Genomic DNA, 20,060 nt, shown 5'->3' with positions numbered 1-20,060 from the left:
ATCCTTATATCCACCACTGTAGATTTCTAAGCATACTAGGTATTTTTAAGTGAGACTGAAAAAAACCCTTAAAGGAACAATAAAGAAATATAACACATTAAGCCAGTATCATAATAAGAGTTATTAAAAGTTAAATTTATCCACAAAGCTGCAAAAGGATTTTCTTGTTGATATTAGTGTGTATATTGGTGTGCTACAAGCAAGTTTTAACAGCTCATCAGCAGCAGAAAGTCATGACAGATGAAGTGACATAATTAAAAGCTACAGTTTGAACAATGTAACTATTTATACAAACATAATAACCACAAAAAGCACAAAATCCAGTGGGAGTAAAAATACAGGGCATACTTTAAAAAAATCACTGTACATGAGACACCTCTTTACAGTTATTTACATCAGAATAATAAATGAAAGTGCAATGTAATCCCATTATGCCACACACACACACACACACACACACAAAGTTCAAAAGTTAAAAGCTGCATTGCTCACGTCAGAGAATATCTAGAAATTGTCATTACAAAAGTTGTAATCGTTCTGTGGGTTATGTCTTTAACAAATACATATTTCTACATCACTGAAAGTTGAATTTATAGACACAAGTTACAAGTTAGAAATAAAAAAAATCAGTCTTTAAAAGTATGTTCATGACCAGTTGACATCATGGTCAACTGTCTTTAAGTTATAATATAGATTTTAGGTGACATGCTTCTCTTTTTACAGGCCAGATTTCAACAATATTGGATGAGTTTAATTTGATCCATTTTCCCAAAACTGAATTATAGTATATCTACGTAGTGTTTAACTTTAGCCTAAAGATTTGGGAAAAGTCAAGATGTTTTCAGTGATTTTAAAATATTGCTTTTGATATCCAAGGTGAAACATTATTGGGAATCACTGTACTGAACAATTCTGGGAGGAAAAAAGAAACCAAATCAGTGCACATCTGAAAGTTATTTGTAAAAGTATTTCTAGAACTTACTTTGTGAGTTATACATGTATATTACAGTCCCTAGCTCTCCTACATTTATGTTTCTTTTCTCCCTTTCTTGTAAAACACGTCTACTTGTTTTCTATTGACTCTCAGATGAAGTCACAAACTGGCAGAATGATGCTTTCCAGAAGTTGTGAGCTGTAAATAAGTGCAGACATATTCATCCAAAATCACAGTTTTCTAAAATAATAATATTCTCTTTCAGTGTCCATTTGTTGTTTACGTCAATCCACCTGGGGATACTTTTATTGTGAAGCCATTGAAACATTCACTGAAGTCTATAGTTTTAGTGAGTCCGTGCTCTTACACACTGATCAGGGTCTGTATCCCCACAGAGCAGGATTTGTAAAAGGTGCATAGGGGCAGTTATTATGACAGGCGCATGACTGGATCATCATTACAGCTCGTTGCAGCAGTCTGCCAGTGGGACATCGGAAGGTCACCTCAGCAGTGCTGGTTTGGTAAGGTGTGCAGCATCGCGAGTCAGTGCACTGACCACAGTAACGGACTCGGTAGGCATGAGTGCTGTAGCAGCCCTGGTGAACTAGCCGAATGGGTCCCGGTGACGTGTAGCTGGCCTTGCAATTTCCTTTCTGTCCCCACTGAAACAACAGTGAGAAGAAGAAAAAGCAGGTAATCAGTGTAATGATTCAGTAAGGCTAAAGATTCAAGATGTTTAGGTAGACTTCATGACAATATGCATTTTTTTATATATTTTATCTGCACATCAGTAACATAGGCCTACAAAGCCTCTAAAAAAATCTCTAGAGCCTCAAAGCCTCTAAAAATAATTGATGGTAAAAACAGTGGTTAAAAAAAAAGGTCAGTGAAAGGTTGTAGTTCACTTAGTTAACGAGTATAAACATTGACTGCAGATTTACAGGAAGGCCGACTCCACTCTGCTGCACGAAAGTGGGACCCACAGTTTTTCAGTGACTAGTGGGAACTACTTTATAAAGTCCCTTTTAGTACTTTTAACACTGAAATGTTTAATTTTTTTAATGTAGTCTGGGTTTCGAGGAACCCCTCCCCCATCTGATTGATGAAATCTGTTTCAGTATTGTTCTGTGTCAAAAGGCAGACGAGAGAAACGAAACAAAATTGTTCTGTCACAGCTTCATTGTGGTGTCCAACTAGACAGATTCTTATCATTGTTTTCGTAGTTGCCTTAAAATGTCTTTTTACCTTTTGTGATATTGTGTTAAAAATGATGACATGTCTCTGCATACTTTGTGTGACCCGGTGAACTTTCTCGTTACAGTTTTGAAAGAAGCAATACGTGAAACTGAAATCAAAGGTAAAACCTGACAGTACGTGTAAATGTACACATTTACAGGATGTGGGTTTTGTTAGCGCTCACCATGGGCTTCCTTGGGGCCGGCTGGAAAGTGTGGCAAGGTCGCACCTTACACAGGCGAGTTTCTATTTGCAGTTTGCATGCAGGATTCTGGTTAGAAACCCGTGTGGAAACCCCCGCCCCACAGCTCTGGGAACAGGCACTCCACTGGGTGCTCTGCTCTACACAAGAGGAGGCAGGCGAAAACTTGTTGTTTTGAAGGTGATGCCTCTGCAAAGATGGCCATAACTGATCCGGTTTCATTGCTGGGTGGGGAGGGAAACCAAACAAACCAATGAGTACAATAAGAGGAAAATTCATGTCTAAAGTTCATGTTGCATTAAGTAGACAAATGTGATTCTAGTCTTTGTGAAAATTTAGCACTTATTAAACTTTTTAATGAAAGTTTAAATTAATCAATAAATGTATTTATCTATTCATTTACTTTAATAAAGCTTATTACCTGTTTTCTTAGCATATAAACTATATGAAGTATTGCAATTATCTATGCATAGTGTGTTACACCCACTGCTCCAACACCATTGTGAAGTTTGCTGACGACACAGTGGTGTTGAGTGCCATCTCCAACAACGATGAGGCGGCCTACATTGACAAAGTGAAGAATCTGGCATCGTGGTGCCAGGACAACCATCTCTAGCTGAACGTTGGCAAGACCAAGGAGCTGGTGGTGGACTTCAGAAGGAGTCAGCACAGAGACTACAAGCCCATTATCATCAATGGAGCTCCAGTGGAGAAGGTGCAGTCCTTCAAGTATCTTGGTGTCCACATCTCCTCAGACCTGACATGGTCTGCCCACATTCAGGTCCAGACTAAAAAGGCTAGGCAGCACCTGTACCACCTACGACAACTGAGGAAGTTCAGGGTCTCTCCAAAGATCCTCAGGATTTTCTATACAGGCGCTGTGGAGAGCATCCTCACACAGAACATCACATCGTGGTTTGGGAACAGCTGTGTTAAGGACCAAAAGCTCTCCAGAGAGTGATCCGTACAGCAGAACTCTGCTGCAGGATTGTTCTCCCCCCGCTTCAGGACATCTACACCAGGAGATGCCGGACTAGAGCAGCACAGATACTGAAGGACCTGTCCCATCCTGACAACAAACTGTTCCAACTTCTGCAATCCGGTAGAAGGTTCTGCATCATCCGGGCAAGGACAGAGAGACTCAAGAGGAGCTTCTTCTACACAGATGCCGTTCTTCATGTGCCCTGATGGGCTGTTTTTATTTTACTCTGGGCAACTTTTTTTTTCATTCATAGTAAGTGTATTATAATGAGCAGCTTTTTCCTTTGCGGTAGTCAATTATCACATGATACTGCTCAGCCAATCAAATCATTTAGCACGGGGAAAACACAGCTTACTGAGTAGACGTGATGCAGAACAGGAAACTGAGAGTAGAAGGGGTAAAGCAGAGATGATTTATATGTAGAAGCTAAGAAGAAAAAACAGAAGGGGGGACTCAAACTACACCTTTCATTATTTTTAAATCAGTTTATTTGAAGACAACTTTATCAAAAGCTCTTTTTCATTATTGAATGCAAACCTTATTATGCTTGGAATTAGCAAAGAACTTTTTAGTATTATATTATTATTAGAATAAAATAATAGTAAATATTGTTGAAATGCTGTTGAATTGTATTTTCTTTTGTTTGACAGTTCCTGACTATATACTGGCATCGATACAACTGTGTACTGCATACTTCAAAATATATTGCATTTACTTAGAGTGTGGGACTTTATGATGTTGTGGACCCTTGTTTGAGGAAATTTTCTCAGTGGACCTCCTTAAATTTCAATTGAATATCCCTGCTCTTGCTGAAGTGATTAATCACTGTGGGATCCTGCTTTGAGGTGGCCTATTGCTAACTACCTGAGCTGCTGAGCTACACAAATACTGGAAATGCATCAAACCTTTAGATCAAATTCTAAATGCACCAAAACTAAAACAACAACAATCTGAGACTGCATCATTTCATCAATGCTGACGATTCCCTGCCTACCATACAGGAATTTAGTCCTGAAACCAGGATATCTAGATGCAAATGAGTTTGGCATATTTTAGGGAAAATGAAAACCATCTCTCTAAGTTTTTATTTAAATTTGTGCCAAATCTTGCTAACTGCAATAATCCTTCCAACTCTAAAAGTTACTTTTAAGTTGGGCAAATCCCCACGTTTGCCAAAACGTTCATGGAGATCTTTTCATAACTTCTGAATAATCACACTACCAAGCAAACAACTACCAGTGCAGAACTGTTCACAATCTGAGCAGCTGACTCCTCTCATTACCTCAGTACTTACATATTTATGGTGATCAGCCTGCTTATATAGCTTCCTCTTAATCCAGCTTTCGAACAGAGTTTGAAAACCTTTATTTTAAAGTAAAGTAAAATAGATCCTGTTTGGACTTTTTCACCTCTCTGGGGGTTTTTTTGCTCACATCAAATTTTAAAGCTACATTTAATGCATTTTTGTGCAAATAAAAGCCACAAAACTAACATGTAGAAGTCATAATAGCCGGCTAATTTTCAACGATGACACAGTAGGTTTTGTATCGAAGAACAAAATGTTCCTTTGCTGTTCTCATAACTTAGTTTGAGTCAGACAGTGTTTGGAATTCCAGATGTTTTCAGACTGGCTTCATTTCCTCAACACCCATCTCATGTGCTCACACACTCCCCCTTTAATGAAGTAATGAGGTCTTGACATGGCTTCATATATTTAATTGTCACACAGCTTTGGTTGTTGTTATGAAACTGGGAAGCATGGTGACTGAGGGAAAAAAGGATGTTTTCACCAAGAAAAATGTGGTTTATATTTGGATTTGGGGAGTTTTCCTTTGGCTTGACACACCCCGTTTAATGCACAAATACTCCAGTAAAAACTTCCAGACATGACCACCAGTAACAGAGCTCATAAAAAGGAATGAAGGATTATATTACATATGGATTGATCATCAGTGAGGAGCAACTAAGACTCATACGCTACATGAACATACGTTTGGCACTAGAATCCAGACACTGGAAAATATGTTGTAGACATCCAGCTCTGATGTCAGGAAAATTTAAAGGAATCATTAAACATGTCAGGCTAGCTCTTTTCCCCACCTGTAAAACATCAAAATACATCTGTATCAGAGAGTCATGCTTCCATTACCTGTAATTGCATCCTGAATGACCGTGTTTTCAAGGTTTTCACACACCCATTCCTTGCAGCATTTCCCAGGTAGTCGGATGTATTGTGGGTTGGGACAGTCTGGAGTGGGAAGACGAGCATTCAGTGGACAAGCTGGCACGCAGGTCACCCCGCCCCCCCTGCAGCGGCAGTAAGTGTCACAGGAGGGCTGGAACGACTGCCCCTCCTGGTAAAAGATCCCATTGACCTCACAGCCCAGATCCTTCTGACCTGTTAGAAACACAGACGTTGTCTTTGCTTATCCATTGATGTGGAAACTTAATCAGGAAATGGATAGATTAAGTTAGGTGGAAGAAGCAGAAGAAAACAAGAGAGAGGTGAGGACACAGGAGCTGCTGTCCCTGCAAGTGCTTGCATCACTTTATGGAAAAGCAAGTCTCTTCAGTGAGACACTGTTAAGTTGTTTTTCATTTGGAGTGTTGTCTCTGCAATTTATCATGCTCATGGGTAATTATTACAGGAAATGTGTCAACAGCAGTCCTGAATCCACTCAGCTAAGCAGACTCTAACATTAAGTGTCAGTCTGTGTGTCCCAGTCATGCAAACTGGCTGAGGCTCTATCTACTCCCTCCCTATGTGTCCTCCACCCTTATAACCTAACCACACAGACATGGGCCTGGTTGTTTGCTTGTTAGAAGTGACACTCACTGACACACTCCCCAGGTAACCCAGGGAAGCTGGCGCTGTAGTCGCACTGAAGCCCTCGCAGGTTGTCACAGGGAAACATCTCAGTACAGGACTCGCCTAGTTGCCGGGCACACACCTGGCAACACCGGCAGCCATCCAGCACCAGGGGTACTCCTGTGGGGCACTGAGGGACAGGATTGGGGCAAAGGCATGGCCTGTCACACAACTGGCACAGCACCTGGAGGAGCAAGAAAAATAAGTTAGAAGGTATGACAATATGACAAAACCTGAAAAGATGAGAGAAAATCATCATAAATCAGTCTTATGATGTTATGATCATTCCAGTACCAAAATTATTACTCTCATTCCTTAAAAAATGAAGCAAAGAAAATATTATAAGCATTCTCAGAAGCTGAATCGGTATCCAACGCAGTAAAGCACTGCTTCCAATTACATGTGTCTGAAGGAGCCAAAACACAGGCGAGGTCTGGCCAAGTCCACTTTCACTTTACAAGAGAAGCCTTCAAGGTTTTACAACAAAGTTACTGTAAAGAAATACAGTCAACAACTTTTCAAATACATAACTGCAAAAAAACACAGGTGGGACTTCTTATTCATATTTTACATCATATTCAAGGGAAAAAATGTAGTCCCCCCTTTTATGTTGTAAGAGTTTTCTGTCTGTATTTGTGATGTTACCATAACACTGAATGTCTACTGGTTTCTAACAGTCGGCTACACAAAACAAGGAAGTTGATGACAAGTAAAGTGTGATTTCACTTCAATTTCTGGCATTTGATCAACCAAAAAATACATTAACAACTAGGTAAAAATAAAAATATTAACAACAGTCTTGCTTGTCTAATACATCACCTTTTCTTGATGGATGACTTTAATCATCTCATCTTTATTTCAAATCATTGTAATAAAATCAAGGCAAATGTCGTCTTTCTTTCAGAAAACATTAACAAATACTCTAAAAAGGAAATGTATTGATCAGTGAAGGAAGAAAACAAACAATTCAGCATTACATACCTACAATACTCTCTGATAAAAGTCTCATTCAGAATCGATTACTGTAAATAAGCTGGAGGAGGCCTCACCTGTGTAGTCACACACAGCAGTACAGCCAAAGCAATCACACAGTCACACAGTTGTCGGTCCATGGGGGCTTGTGTTGCTGATGGAGCTCGGTCTGTCTCAGTGAACTGTGTGACGATGTGGTGTGACCAGTGCAGCTGTTTGCTAACTGCTCCTTCTTGCACCGCCTGACATTTATAAAGTCTGGACGCTGATGTCACGGGCTGACTACTGTGTAAACAGCAACTGGACTAGTATCAGATGTTTTACATTCCTCCTCCCTGCTGCCCATTTCCACTTCCATACACACACTCTTTTTCCTCTCCTCCCTCTCTTTCCAGTCTTGCGGGGTTCTAAGTTTGCACAGCTTCACATAAGCTAAGGAGAGAAAAATACATTAGCAAGGTTGTCAACAAGTCAAACAACTTCCAGGGCTTTTGTGGTAACAATTCTGATTTAAGTGGAGAAGAATTTATGTAGCTTATGTTTACATAATCTGCTGGTCAGTCAGATATAGTTCATCTTTTCACAGAATGAATATAGAGCAGATATTTTCACGGTTTTTCATTCCCAGATCCCTCAAATGCTTGTGAAGCCCAAATATGTTGAGGGGTCAGACTTAAAAGAGACTTAATCCTTCTCTTAGCTGTGGTTTCCATGGTGTAAAGGTGGCATGTCTGAGGTTTGCATGAATTTGAATCATTGTGATCTCTTGAATGGGAACCTGAAGGCAAAAAGCAGAAAGAAAAGTGGCAGATGAGACAAATTCAGTTTAGCTTGAATACGAAGTACATGAAGTACTAACCAGGAATTTGAAACGTGAGGCTTATTTGAAATCACTATGATGGTGTTGTTCTTAAACATCATAATTAACGTCAGGACAGGACCATCACTGCAAGCATGTTAATGTGATGTAATACCTTTGTGACCTGTGGAAAAACACAGCAGCTGCAAAAAACTTTTTGGCAGAAACACTTTAAATCCAAAAACCTTTCTGATGTCTATTGAGGTGATATAAAGAGCAACAAAGTTAGTGTAAGAGTCAGAATGTGGTGGATAAACAATTCCATTTCATTTGGGAAACTGGACAAAAAGGTCAGCGGTGATTTTTGTTGACTTCCTCTTTTTCAATATTATTTTCATTTTCAGTTGCAGTTTCGTTATGTTCAAGCAAACAAAACACAGAAGTTTGAACTAAAATAAACATTTTAACAAATCACAAATGTGTTGGAAAGTCAACTTCACGCTCACTCACACCCAACACAGTTTCAAAAAGTTTTAAGACTAGTTTTAGTTGAAGTGTTTTTCATCATTTACAAAGCTGTGACATCACAACAACCATTTGGTCAAATTCACCTGTGAGACTTGAGCAGTTTTAAGTCTTATGTCCCAGGAATGACACCAACATGGTCATAACAGACTGTAACAAATGAATGAATATGGAATTGCAAAAAAAAAAACAAAAACTGCAGTGAGCCAATATTCAGAAATACCCATTTTAGAACACCCAGCCTCTCAGCAGAAATAAATATGTTTACAGCCTAACACAAAAAGCCACTTTGCATTTTAGCTGCACAGCTCAGGTCGAGTGGTTTAGAGATAAAGAAGAGTTGCTTTGGACATATGCAGAGGATGGACACTGGATGCACTCCTCGAGGGCCGGTGTCCTGCAGGTTTTAGATATCACCCTGGGTCAACACACCTGAATCAAATGATTTGTTCATTACCAGGCCTCTGGAGAACTTCAAGACATGTTGAGGAGGTCATTTAGCTATTTAAATCAGCTGTGTTGGATCGAGGACTGCAGGACATTGGCCCTCGAGGCTTGGAGTTCGTGACCCCTGCACTAGACAAAGGATGTTGACTACAGAGCTGTTAAGCAGGAGGAAAAGAGGAAGACCCCAAAGAAGGTTTATAAAATTCAGGAGGCTATGCAGAGGGTTAGATAGAGCTGGAGGCAGATGATCCATCATGGTGACCTCTAAAGTGAAGCTGTATCACAGGGTAAGCCCTTTATCACCCTTGCTAACTCTAAACCAGGGGTGGGCAACTCCAGGTCTTGAGGGCCGGTGTCCCTGGAGGTTTTAGATGTGTCCTTGAACCAACACAGCTGATTTAAATGGCTAAATGACCTCCTCAACATGTCCTGAAGTTCTCCGGAGGCCTGGTAACGAACTAATCATGTGATTCAGGTGTGTTGACCCAAGGTGAGATCTAAAACCTGCAGGACACCGGCCCTCGAGGCCTGGAATTGCCCACCCCTGCTCTAAACGGTACTATCCTTCACAAAATAAACATCAACATTTCTGATAAGACTTAGACCATGAACTCATTAGGAACCTTCCAGATATCTGTACAACAAGATTTTATTTTGAAACTGGAAGTTTTGCCCCTGTCAACCATTAGAAAGAATTCAGTTTTAAGACACTTCCCCATTAATTTAGGGCTATAACTCGTGTTACAATTCACTCTGAGAGGACGTGAGCAAGCAAAACCACCAAGTTACTGGTTAGACATGATTCATAACCACAATCGTTACATCATGATGGCAGCAAAAGTAAAATCAGCAGATTACCAAAGCAATTAAAAAACTGTTTAGTAACCAAGTTGGTTTCAGTTTTTTTTCTCCAATCCTTCATGCCAGCGTGGTGATATTTCCTTGGATAAGCAGGAGCTTTGACCTGTTTCTACAGCAACGTTAAGAACATATCTCACAAAAGTGACATTAAATTAAAAAAAACATTTTTTACCACTATTATATACACAAATTATAACAATTATTCATGTTGTGGCCACATTTGTAAAAAAATATAGCAAAAAAATTGCAGACAGTCATCAATTGAAAGTAATTCATCATTATAAAAGAATTTAGTCTAAGGTAAACTAGGAACAGATGACTAAGATTCAACAGTACCCATTTCTCACATGCCTGGACAGTTATGCTAGATGAAAATCAGTGATTCATCAGGAAGAAATCACTATGTGTGCTTAATTTCATTTGGATGTTGAAATGTTAAGTCTGAATCAAGAAGTTTTGTTTTGATTCTAGAAATAAATATAATTTGCTTTTATAGCACTGTTACACAAAATATAACAACAACACAGTCAAAGCCACAGCGTCCCTTGACATAAACAAAAATACTCAAGCCATTGACTTAAATAGAAAGCAAGCCTTTCATTAGAAAACAATTCAGTCAGAGGAACACTAGGAATAGATTCCTAAGTTTCAACATCAGCTTTTTCTCACATTATATGGGTGGGCAAGAAAGACATCCAGTCATAACTTATAAATAAAAGGAGACAGACATAAAGATAGAGAAGAGGAAAGAATGTGTGTAGCTTACAGGTGGACTCCAGGTGGCCTGCCAGTATGAACATACTGCTGGGGCTCAAACTGAGCTTTCTCTGAAACTATGCTTTCCTGGCCGCTACCATGTGCTTTCCATGCCCTCCAGAAATGACCGAACCTGGAAGGATTGCATTGTAATAGCTGCTAGCACCACTGTAACATGCAGCAAGTTTAAGCAACTACTCCAAAGATCTCAGATAAAAGTAGAGGTTTTCTTCAGTGAATCCCACATACTGAGAGAGTATAATAGGTTATTGTGGTGAGTGGAGATTTTTTAAAAGAGTGGATATTAAAGCCATAAACATATGTAGAGGAAAAAGTAGAGGAAAAATATGAGGTTTAAGCTGAATATGGGCAGCAAGTTCACAGACTGTCCGTCAAGCTTCATTATTCTTGTTCTTTGATCAAACATGTATGAAAGGGATGTAGTCAGCCAGTATCAGACACAGTGAAATCATATCTGCCAATTTAAACTGAGACTAGCAAAAAAGCCTCAACACATTTTTCCAAAGCCTACAGATGTTGGAAATGTCCCAGACAGTGAAGTATCACTCTCAATCGCAGTGAACTCCTTTGAAGAAACCCCCAAATCCAAATCCTGCACAATAACCCCCATTCAGTTTGGGCGAATATTGTTTTGGTATGTGACGGTATGCAGGAAAGTCTTTTGGATTCCTTGTTGATTTATGAATGCAAAACCTACAGGGCAAAGTAATGAAAATATTATTTGTCCTATAAATGTTACTAAAGAATTCATTGATCTGTGTGCTGAAAGAAAGCCCGGTCACTCTACCAAATCTGTCACTGTGAACCAGAAATGTCTAACACATGTTCAGGGAGAGTTGTCCAACAACCCCAAAATTCCTCAGCGTGCAAGTAATACAAAATACAAGGCAGGTTTAGTCTGTGGTGCAGATACTCTGTGCTGATACTCTGACATTGTAAAGTTCTTTAATCATATTTACACATGTGAAACTCAAATGGGCATGATTTGTCTGAAATCAGACAGTACCCTGCACTCAGTGAGGTTAAAAAGCGCTTCCACATTATTCTTTTTTTATTCTTACTTGAAAATTAATCAATTTAAATATCTGATTGGCAGCTGAATATTGTTTTTCCATGTAGACGACACATCACAGAACCTGTTACACGTGTTTATTCCCATTAAATAACTACATTAACAGCTCAGAAAACGTGTGGTGGAAACGGTTTGTTTGCTCTCTGAACAAATGTATGCTTTGTTTTGTTTCTTATTTATGAAAATGAACAACTTTAAAACACAGCATTCAGCATCAGGAAATATAATAACATGTGTATATGTTAATATCACGTTTTTAAATGAATACATGTGTATGTAAATAAACTGCACACTGAATTTGTTCTTCTTCCAAAAATAAGTTTTTGTAGCATCAACAGTTGACCGAGACAATATTTAGCTCTGCCAGTTTGTGGGTTTGGGTGGTGCCAACTAGCTGGCTGTGGCTGATTTAAGTGTCTCAGAATAAACATGGTTTGTGCTGTAAAAGCCCTGAATAATACTAAAATCTTCTCCCAGAACAACATTTGACACGTATTCAATGAAATGCAGAGCACTTCAATTGGTGTCTAAGGTTTTGGCTCTTAGAGTCACTGAAAGTTTGCACTGGCAGGTTTGTCTCTGCCACATCTGCAGGTACTCTTTGAACAAGGTGGGCAAATCAGCCTTGAGTGCTGGAACTTCCACAAATAGCAAAAACATCCGACTTGCTGTCTAGTCATAGTTGACTTTACTAAGCTATATTGAGTCATTATTCCAGGATCGCCACCACACCCTGCAGAGGTCACAGACCGAGCAGTCCTCCATCCAAAACAAAATAAAACCTCAAACTACCTTTTCTGTTATGTCTGATTCCTTCGGCTCTGGTGCACCTCCCCTTAGATTGTCAATAACACCGTCTTTCAGTGATGCTGAAAAACTTCTGAACACATTTCTAATTTACTGAATGAAAACTCAAGGATGTAGAGCAGGGGCTCATGAAAAATACAGTTGTCAAAAACATCTTTCTAATATGTTTGTTCAGAAGATGCTGGATGATTTCAGCAAATGCCTTTTTTTCTGGTGTATGGTTCATTAATAGTTTTTTAGGTGGCTATTACCTGTCTTGCTCTCTTTCTATCACATAAACTATGGATGAATGAAATACACAGTCCTGATTTCTTTCCTAGTTGTACTTCCAGACCACATAAGTTGTTCCCACCAGCCACGGCTGCCTAACTGGTACAAATCTCAGAAGCAGCCAAAAAGTGCAGCTTAAAAAAATACTTTCATAAACTTTTCAATACGAAGAAAACAGACAAGATGAAGGGGTGAACATTTAAGCAGATGTAAAATGTTCCCAAATATTTATTGAAGTGAAGCACAATAAAAGTGCTTTCACCCCTCAAGTCCATGTGTTTCCTCTGAAATAACTTCTGCAGAGGAAGTGCCACAGGTGCAGTGCACAGCTATTACATGATGTAATGTACAACTTAGATTGAATAAAGAGGTCTACATCTATCCAAAATAAACAACTGAGACATGATTTAATTCTGCCAAGACACTTAGCCAGACACTAAATAGAGTAATTACCAAAGTTCCACACACCAGTATCTAAAAATGTTCTAAGACAGAACTGAAAACCACAAAATGAAAACCATACCAGTGAGAAAGAATTTTGATGTATGATTTAACATGATAATATGATAAATTCAGTCCAGATGTCAGGAGGCACCGTAGGACACAGACGCACACTTATAGTCAGTACTCTTCCAACATGAATTTCTCTGCTGGTTTTGCTTAAAATTATACCTGAATTCCAGGCATTCCAGCACAATGTGTGAAAGTCGAACAGAGTTGCCACAGGAACGCTCGTAGCAGGCGATAAGGACATCGTCAGGTCCTAAGGTCACTTCCTGACGTACACGGGGCCGAGGTCACTGCCGTGTCCACTGCGGAAAAAGAAAAGCACAGCTCGTCTAGACACACATCCACACCCACTCACCATGACTGCTTCACTGCGTGGGTAGAGGTGGAAACAACTGTCTGTGCAATGACAAATCACAGCTCTGCACAGCTCCATGTGTCAGTTCCTCGTGAAATTATAATGCTCCATGTTAAGTAATATAATGGCAGGAATCACGTGTAGACTCAGGGCTATCCCTACTCTGGAAAAAATGGTGGTCTGGCCACCATTTTTTCCAGAGGGAAATATTTCTACTATTGGATGGATTTCTGTTACGTTTCTGCACATGTTCAAGATTTTATTGAATTCACCCAAGCAGTTTTACTCATATATCCAAACATTTGCCAGGTACATTTTTCAGGATCCTGAATTTTTCTGTAATAAGACCATAAGACTGACCCTAAATTAAACAAGCAGTATGCCCTTACAGCTCACCTGGTTGAGCAAGCAACCCATAAGAATAAAAGTATGAAACTAGGCAGAGAAAGCATGGGAGAAACTCTATGCATGTAAGGGTTGAAGTCTGTTAAATAAATTGAGAAAAGCAAAGAACAGGTGGACACAGACACACGCCTTGATCAGTTAGAGAGATTAAAGTGATGTCTAAAACTAATGCTTGAGTTCCCTAAAATTATTATTTGTACCTTCTTTCATGTTCCTTTCAAGATGACGCACCAGCTTCCCATCAACCACAGCTCTGTACTCTGTGATTAGTGTTGCCAAAGAACTTCTAAAAACGTAAGAACTTGTGCCCGCCTAACTGTTAGTTTCCTAGCATAAACATTTATCTTCCCCTGACACCACCTTGCAATCTTCTGCCTCTTTGATATTGCACCTCTCATATAGAATATATTCCACCTTTGTGTACATTCCTTCACTCTTATACGTCACCTTATGTACCTCACTCTTCATGAACTCGTCACCGCAGCCAATTTCATCCTATTTGCAAAATCTACTTCTCTCTGCCCATCCACATTTCTTTTCTTGAAATCATACCTACTCACCACCTCCTCAGCACCTCTACACCTTTCAAACACATGTCCAGTTAATGTGCTCCTTTTAACTGCCCTGAAATCCAGCTTTTTGGCAGATATTCAACGTCACCCCAGCTTCAAAATCTCCTCATCCTGTTTGACTTTTCATCCACAACACTTTTCATCCACAACACTGTTCACTTGCTCTTCTTTCAAGATCCCCCTACTAAAGTTCTCTTCTTGCCTATGCCAACTAAATATTCTGAATCCATATATATATATAGATATATATATATATAGATATATATATATACATAATCTCCAGATGCTTGCCTTTCTTTATCTCTTGATGTCTCTAACATGCCTTCCGCCTCTCATATTTCTTAGTCTTAAGCCAACAGTAAAACCCTGATGGCCATGCACCATTTCATTGTTGAAATCAAATATTTGATGTTTGCATGTTTGATTTAGCAAAGATTTTATGCTCGATGCCCTTTATGACACATACCTCCCTATGTTCTTGGGAATGACAGTAGGAGTACACTGGCTTGTGGCCCCTCTGTGGCTGGGTTAGTTTCAGTAAGGCAGGATTTATAGCAGTGGCTATGAATTAAATGACCAATTCAATTACCACATAAACTAGCGACTAGGTACATGTCTACCCAGCATCAGTACACTAGCACTCTATTGCCAACATACAGATTTAACTCAAAGCACCACAGAGTTGCTAGGATGGTTTTAACCTTGTCTTGCTTCCTTATGTCCTATTTTTAGGAGTTAGATTTTCCCCCTTTTCCACCAAAATTACTTACATATACTGCTATCTCATCATCCTCGTGTCTGCTTACTTTTGTCATCTGACCCTGGGTTCAGAAGGGTGTTTTTGGAGAGCTGATTGTAGCAACATGAAATAAAAATATTCTGCTGCATTTGTTTACTCACCTAAACCAACAGCATATCCATTTCTGGTTTCATTTACTAAAAATAAATAAGAACAAATAAATATGGAACAAGGTCTCAATTCATGATGGCAACCACATCCTAGCATGGCACTCAGACTGCGTATTTTTAGTTGAAATTGTTGCTAACTTCAGTTAAATACAATCTGCTGCAGCTGCAGAAGTTTAAAACACAGAAAGACTGTATGTATGTATGTATGTAAAGCATAATTTAGAGCTGTGGACTTATCTCATGTTACGCAATATAATGATAATTAAAGCAAACAATACTGAGGAACAGTTGGATGAACATTTAGCAGGAGTTCAGGACACATTTCCAATGAAATGTTTAATTTACTTTTCCGTTCGACTTCAGTGGTAAGATAAACAGTCTAATCTTCTCTAGATCTGCATCGACAGCTAGATCTTTCACTGATGGCACGCAGGCACCTGTCTCGGTGCGTGGGAGTACTCAGACTGAGCTGTTTTCATTGTGGTATTTCAGAAGCCGGTGTCACAGTTCCTTATCACAAGGCGATTAAAAAAAATATTTTGATTTACAGAGAGGGCAATGCAGAATAATCTGGCTTCTAAACCTGAAAGACTGGTTTTGAATGCTTTAAAGTGTTGACAGTTCTTTGGAATACTTTTTTCACTTCTCTGTTTGTTATAAGTTATATCTTATTATATCATTATATCTTACCTGCACTTAGTTTATGCTGTACCAGCGGTCAAAGGAGTAATCAAAGTTTCTGTCAGTTATTTCCAGAAAATACATCTGAAAATTGGACCCTGAAAATTATTATAAAAATTCCAGCTTTCATTTCTTTAATATACGTTATAAAATAAGATGATTTCTTTCTTCTTTTTTGTGCCTATTGTGAAGCGTTCTAACTATCGCAGATGCTCTTGAACCACTATAAGGCGAGAGAGACCTCTAGTGGCCAGAGTGAGCAGTTTGCCCTTTATCTTTTGACTGATAAAAATCAGCTTTCTCATATCCGGACAGGCAGAGATAAATGCACAAAAACACAAACTCATCAGCGTTAAATTGTCTAACTTTGAAGCTCAGGCGTAAAACTTTTTTTTCTGATAAAGCTGATGACCCGAGTCATTCCTCTGTTTGGATCAAGTCATTCACATTTGTCTAGTCACTGTACTGGGTTTGGTCTATGTGTTGTTTGTGGTTTCTCTGTACTTATCTTTTCTCTCTGCACTTTCCCCTCACCCTGCACTGCAGATGGCTGCCCCTCCCTGAGCCTGGTTCAGCCCAAAGTCTCTTCTTAAGAAAAACATTATGTAATGCCAGCTCTGCATTTTGTTATAATTTAATCATTTGCAAAAACACCAACTAGTGACAATGTAACATCTTTGCTTTATGGCAGAAAAATAATCGGACCACTGAGCTTTTCCTTCTTACATTTAACAAATGTTGGCTCACTGTCTTATCAGTGAGGTTCTTTCTTAAGGTTGAATGGTCTTTATCTTACAATTAAAAAAACACATTGAGACAACTTTTGTTAAGTTAGCTTAACTGAATTAAATACATGGTTCAATTTATAGATCTAAGTTCAATTTACAGATTTCACTTTCAGGGTTCTGGTATTTCCCTTATCCACAGGCAGAGCTGAGGCATGGCCAGAAGTGAGTAAAGCCACAAGTGTGCCCATCTCACCCAATGGTAAGAACAAGATGAAGTCTCTGCTTTGATACTAAGGTGCCCATTAAGCAGTGATGCTTCCAAAACAAGTCATACTTGTTCTGTCTTTTTGTAGTTTCACTGTCATGAACTTGACTATGTAGGTCCTTTTTGTTTGGTTTGGTCTTTTGCAGTTTTTGAGAATTACTTGGTCTGCTTTCCTTCCTGGGAAAACAGAAGGCAATGATTTACAAATCTGATAAACCCATATTTTTTTTACAATGGAACATAGAAAACTTATGAAGTGTTTAAACTGTGACATCATATTAAAAACAGCTTATTTTGAATTGGATGGCAGCATCATGTTTCAAAAAGCTGGGATGGGGCAAAAAAAAAGGCTAGAAATATAAGGGCTGCTGCAAAGAAACTGCTGGAGCAAAACTTTGCAACTAATTTGGTTAACTGACAACAAGTCATTAACATTAGAAGTTTTGCTGGTTGACTGCTACAGCTGTCTCAGGGCATCCTGTGCAGTTAGCCTCGTGGTAGTAAAACTAAAAAGAAGAATGAAAAATGCTCCGCTCTTCTCCTCTCTGCTCTTCTTCCCTTTTCTGGGAGGCAGTGGGGAGGTAGAGCGTACAGCCCGATCCGGCAGGGAGGTGTGGGAAGCCAGATCGGGCGCCCCCTTCTGGCTCTCCTCTCTGTTCTCTCCTATCTTATCTTATCTTATCTTATCTTATCTTACTTGTCTCACTCCTCTCTGTCACCTTTTCTGTCCCTTTGAAGAAATGAGGCTCCATAAATGCTAAAGAGGTAAGTATTTCTCAGCTGCAGTGAATAGATAGAATAAATTGTAGAAAATTAAACAGGAGAAAGAAGAAGAAAAACTATTTTAACATAAACCATTGACACACTCTGGGGCCTGATCAACCCTGGCAGGGCCTCCTTGGATGAGGGTGTCTAGTGATAAACACCTGATGAATCTAAAGTCCACTACTGACGATGTGTCCCAAATTTGAACAATTTAGATCAGATCTCTAATCCCTAAACCTAACCAGGGAAATGGCAGGCTAGCTTGGGTAAAAGAACAAAAGTTGAGGCACACAATGATGTGTGCTGCTGGTACTCTGGGCTGCTTTCCTCACAACAGCCATCCCTCAAGATTTTCTCCATTAAAAGCAATGCATAGTCCTGGATTGTAACAGCTAGTCCTTTACTGAATCATTACTGGGTATAAAAAGAGCATCTTAGAGAGGCTGAGGTTCTCAGATGTAACAATAGGCAGAGGTTCATGCATCTAAGATCTGAAGATGCAAACTGTTTCAGAATAATGTTCCTAAATGTAAACTTGCAAAGAGAGAGAGAGAGCCTTTATTTGTCAGTTGGAGTTGCCCACACCGAGATGACAGACCTTGCCAACCATACATACAAAACATCACATTGGGGAGACAGGTCAGGCTAGGTAGCAAGGAAAAACACAGAAATTTGTAAAACAAAAGGTCAGACCAGGAGAAAAAAAGAATTTCTGCTCATACTGATCCCTAAAAGGAGTCAGCATAAGGAGAATACAAAATACTCCAGCACATAAAAAACACAAATGTCATCACATCTTGGTGATGGTGTGGCGTGTCAGTATCAGTGCACATGTGTGTGTGCGTGTCAGTAGGTGTGTCCTGTGTTCAGCCTGAGAAAGTGTCCTTTCACCCATTAGGCGAAGCTCCACAGTCCGCAGCCTACGCAGGTGGCCTTGAGGGATCGGGCGAGAGAGACAGTTCGTTTTCGTTATCATATCTCTTGGAAGAATTGCTGTTGTTCTCGTTTGCTTCAACCTTCAAGAGCATCCAGCTGGCGCAGTCGGGGTGGGGGGATAGCCGAATGAAAGATGATGGATATGTTGTTTTGGAGCGAACACGCTGCATCAATTTTACAGTTGTTCTAGCATCCATCACTGGTGTCCAGGTTTATCTCCCGTTTAAGAGCTGTAAGCTCCTCCAAGATCTTTCCCATAATACGTTCAGTAGGAACAGTCTGAGCGCTTAACTCTCTTCCCACATTTTCAATCAAAGCGGCCAGTCTTGTAGGGGTTTTGAACCACAGACTTTAAATATCAAATAATCTACAGTACGTAATATCCACAATATTGATTTCTGGTGAAATCACTGTTTGCAAGGGAAAAGGTCAAAAATCTGTATCACATGCCCACGATCATTGGGTCCTCCAGTTGCATTGCATTAAAAACAGACACGATTCTGTCATGGAAATCTCTGCATGGCATCAGGGACACTTCCAGACATCAGTGTCTATGAACAAAGTTCACAGTGCCATTCAAAAAAGCAGGTTAAAGCTCTATCATGAAAAGAAGACGCAACATGTGAATGTGACAACTTTTGTGGTCGCGTTATCTGAAATTGAAAATAATTTTTCTTTCTGGGTGTGAGCAACATATGCTCACATTTTTTTCAGGCATGTCTTGTGTAATGCATTCAATACAACTGCATGGCTTTGCAGTAGAAGGGTCCAAGTGATAACGTTGACGTTACAACAACTGAAAACAAATTTCCCACGCATGGGACTAATAAAGGTTATCTTATCTTAAAACTTTTGACAAATCACGAAATGAAAAATGCAAAGAAAAGCAGCAAGACTATCAGACAACAACATCCCTCTGCCAAAATCCAGCAACTGGTCTCCTCAGTTCCCAGACATTTACAGACTTTTGTTAAAATAAAAGAGAATGCTGCACAGAACATGGGCCTGCCGTGTTGCTGACATCAAACTTAAAAAGACCTTGTTTCCTTCTTTAAAAATTTTTTTTCATTATTTCAGTGTAAACATTTTGTTTCGCTTCATTGTAAAATAAAATATGGGTTTATGATCTTTGCAAGTTATCAAAGTTTTTTTTTATTTAAGCACTATTCCAATTTCTTTGC

The 20,060-nt window shown here is 39.4% G+C and overlaps 1 protein-coding gene across 3 annotated transcripts; it reads right to left on the bottom strand.

Moving 5' to 3' along the window:
- Window positions 1–114: 114 nt before the first annotated feature.
- On the bottom strand, window positions 115–13,609 carry ccn5 (cellular communication network factor 5). 3 transcript variants are annotated; one of them, XM_040038108.1, is made up of 6 exons: window positions 13,426–13,609; window positions 7,273–7,973; window positions 6,191–6,407; window positions 5,504–5,752; window positions 2,355–2,596; window positions 115–1,596 (listed from the first exon to the last, which is right to left on the bottom strand). In XM_040038108.1, exons 2-6 carry the CDS (start codon window positions 7,333–7,335, stop codon window positions 1,309–1,311), a joined length of 1,059 nt encoding a protein of 352 aa, XP_039894042.1. In that variant the 5' UTR covers window positions 7,336–7,973; window positions 13,426–13,609; the 3' UTR covers window positions 115–1,308. The 3 variants fall into 3 exon arrangements, with proteins under 3 accessions (XP_039894042.1, XP_039894043.1, XP_039894040.1); XM_040038109.1 differs by lacking the exon at window positions 13,426–13,609 and having other exon boundaries at window positions 7,273–7,627; window positions 7,741–8,889; XM_040038106.1 differs by lacking the exon at window positions 13,426–13,609 and adding an exon at window positions 8,055–8,889.
- Between the last annotated feature and the right edge of the window lie 6,451 nt (window positions 13,610–20,060).

Source organism: Simochromis diagramma, unplaced genomic scaffold, assembly GCF_900408965.1.
Source record: "Simochromis diagramma unplaced genomic scaffold, fSimDia1.1 OVJJ01000061.1, whole genome shotgun sequence".
Taxonomy (NCBI): Eukaryota; Metazoa; Chordata; class Actinopteri; order Cichliformes; family Cichlidae; genus Simochromis; species Simochromis diagramma.
The sequence above is the reverse complement of the archived record's forward strand: the minus strand, read 5'-3'. Positions and strand labels throughout refer to the sequence as shown.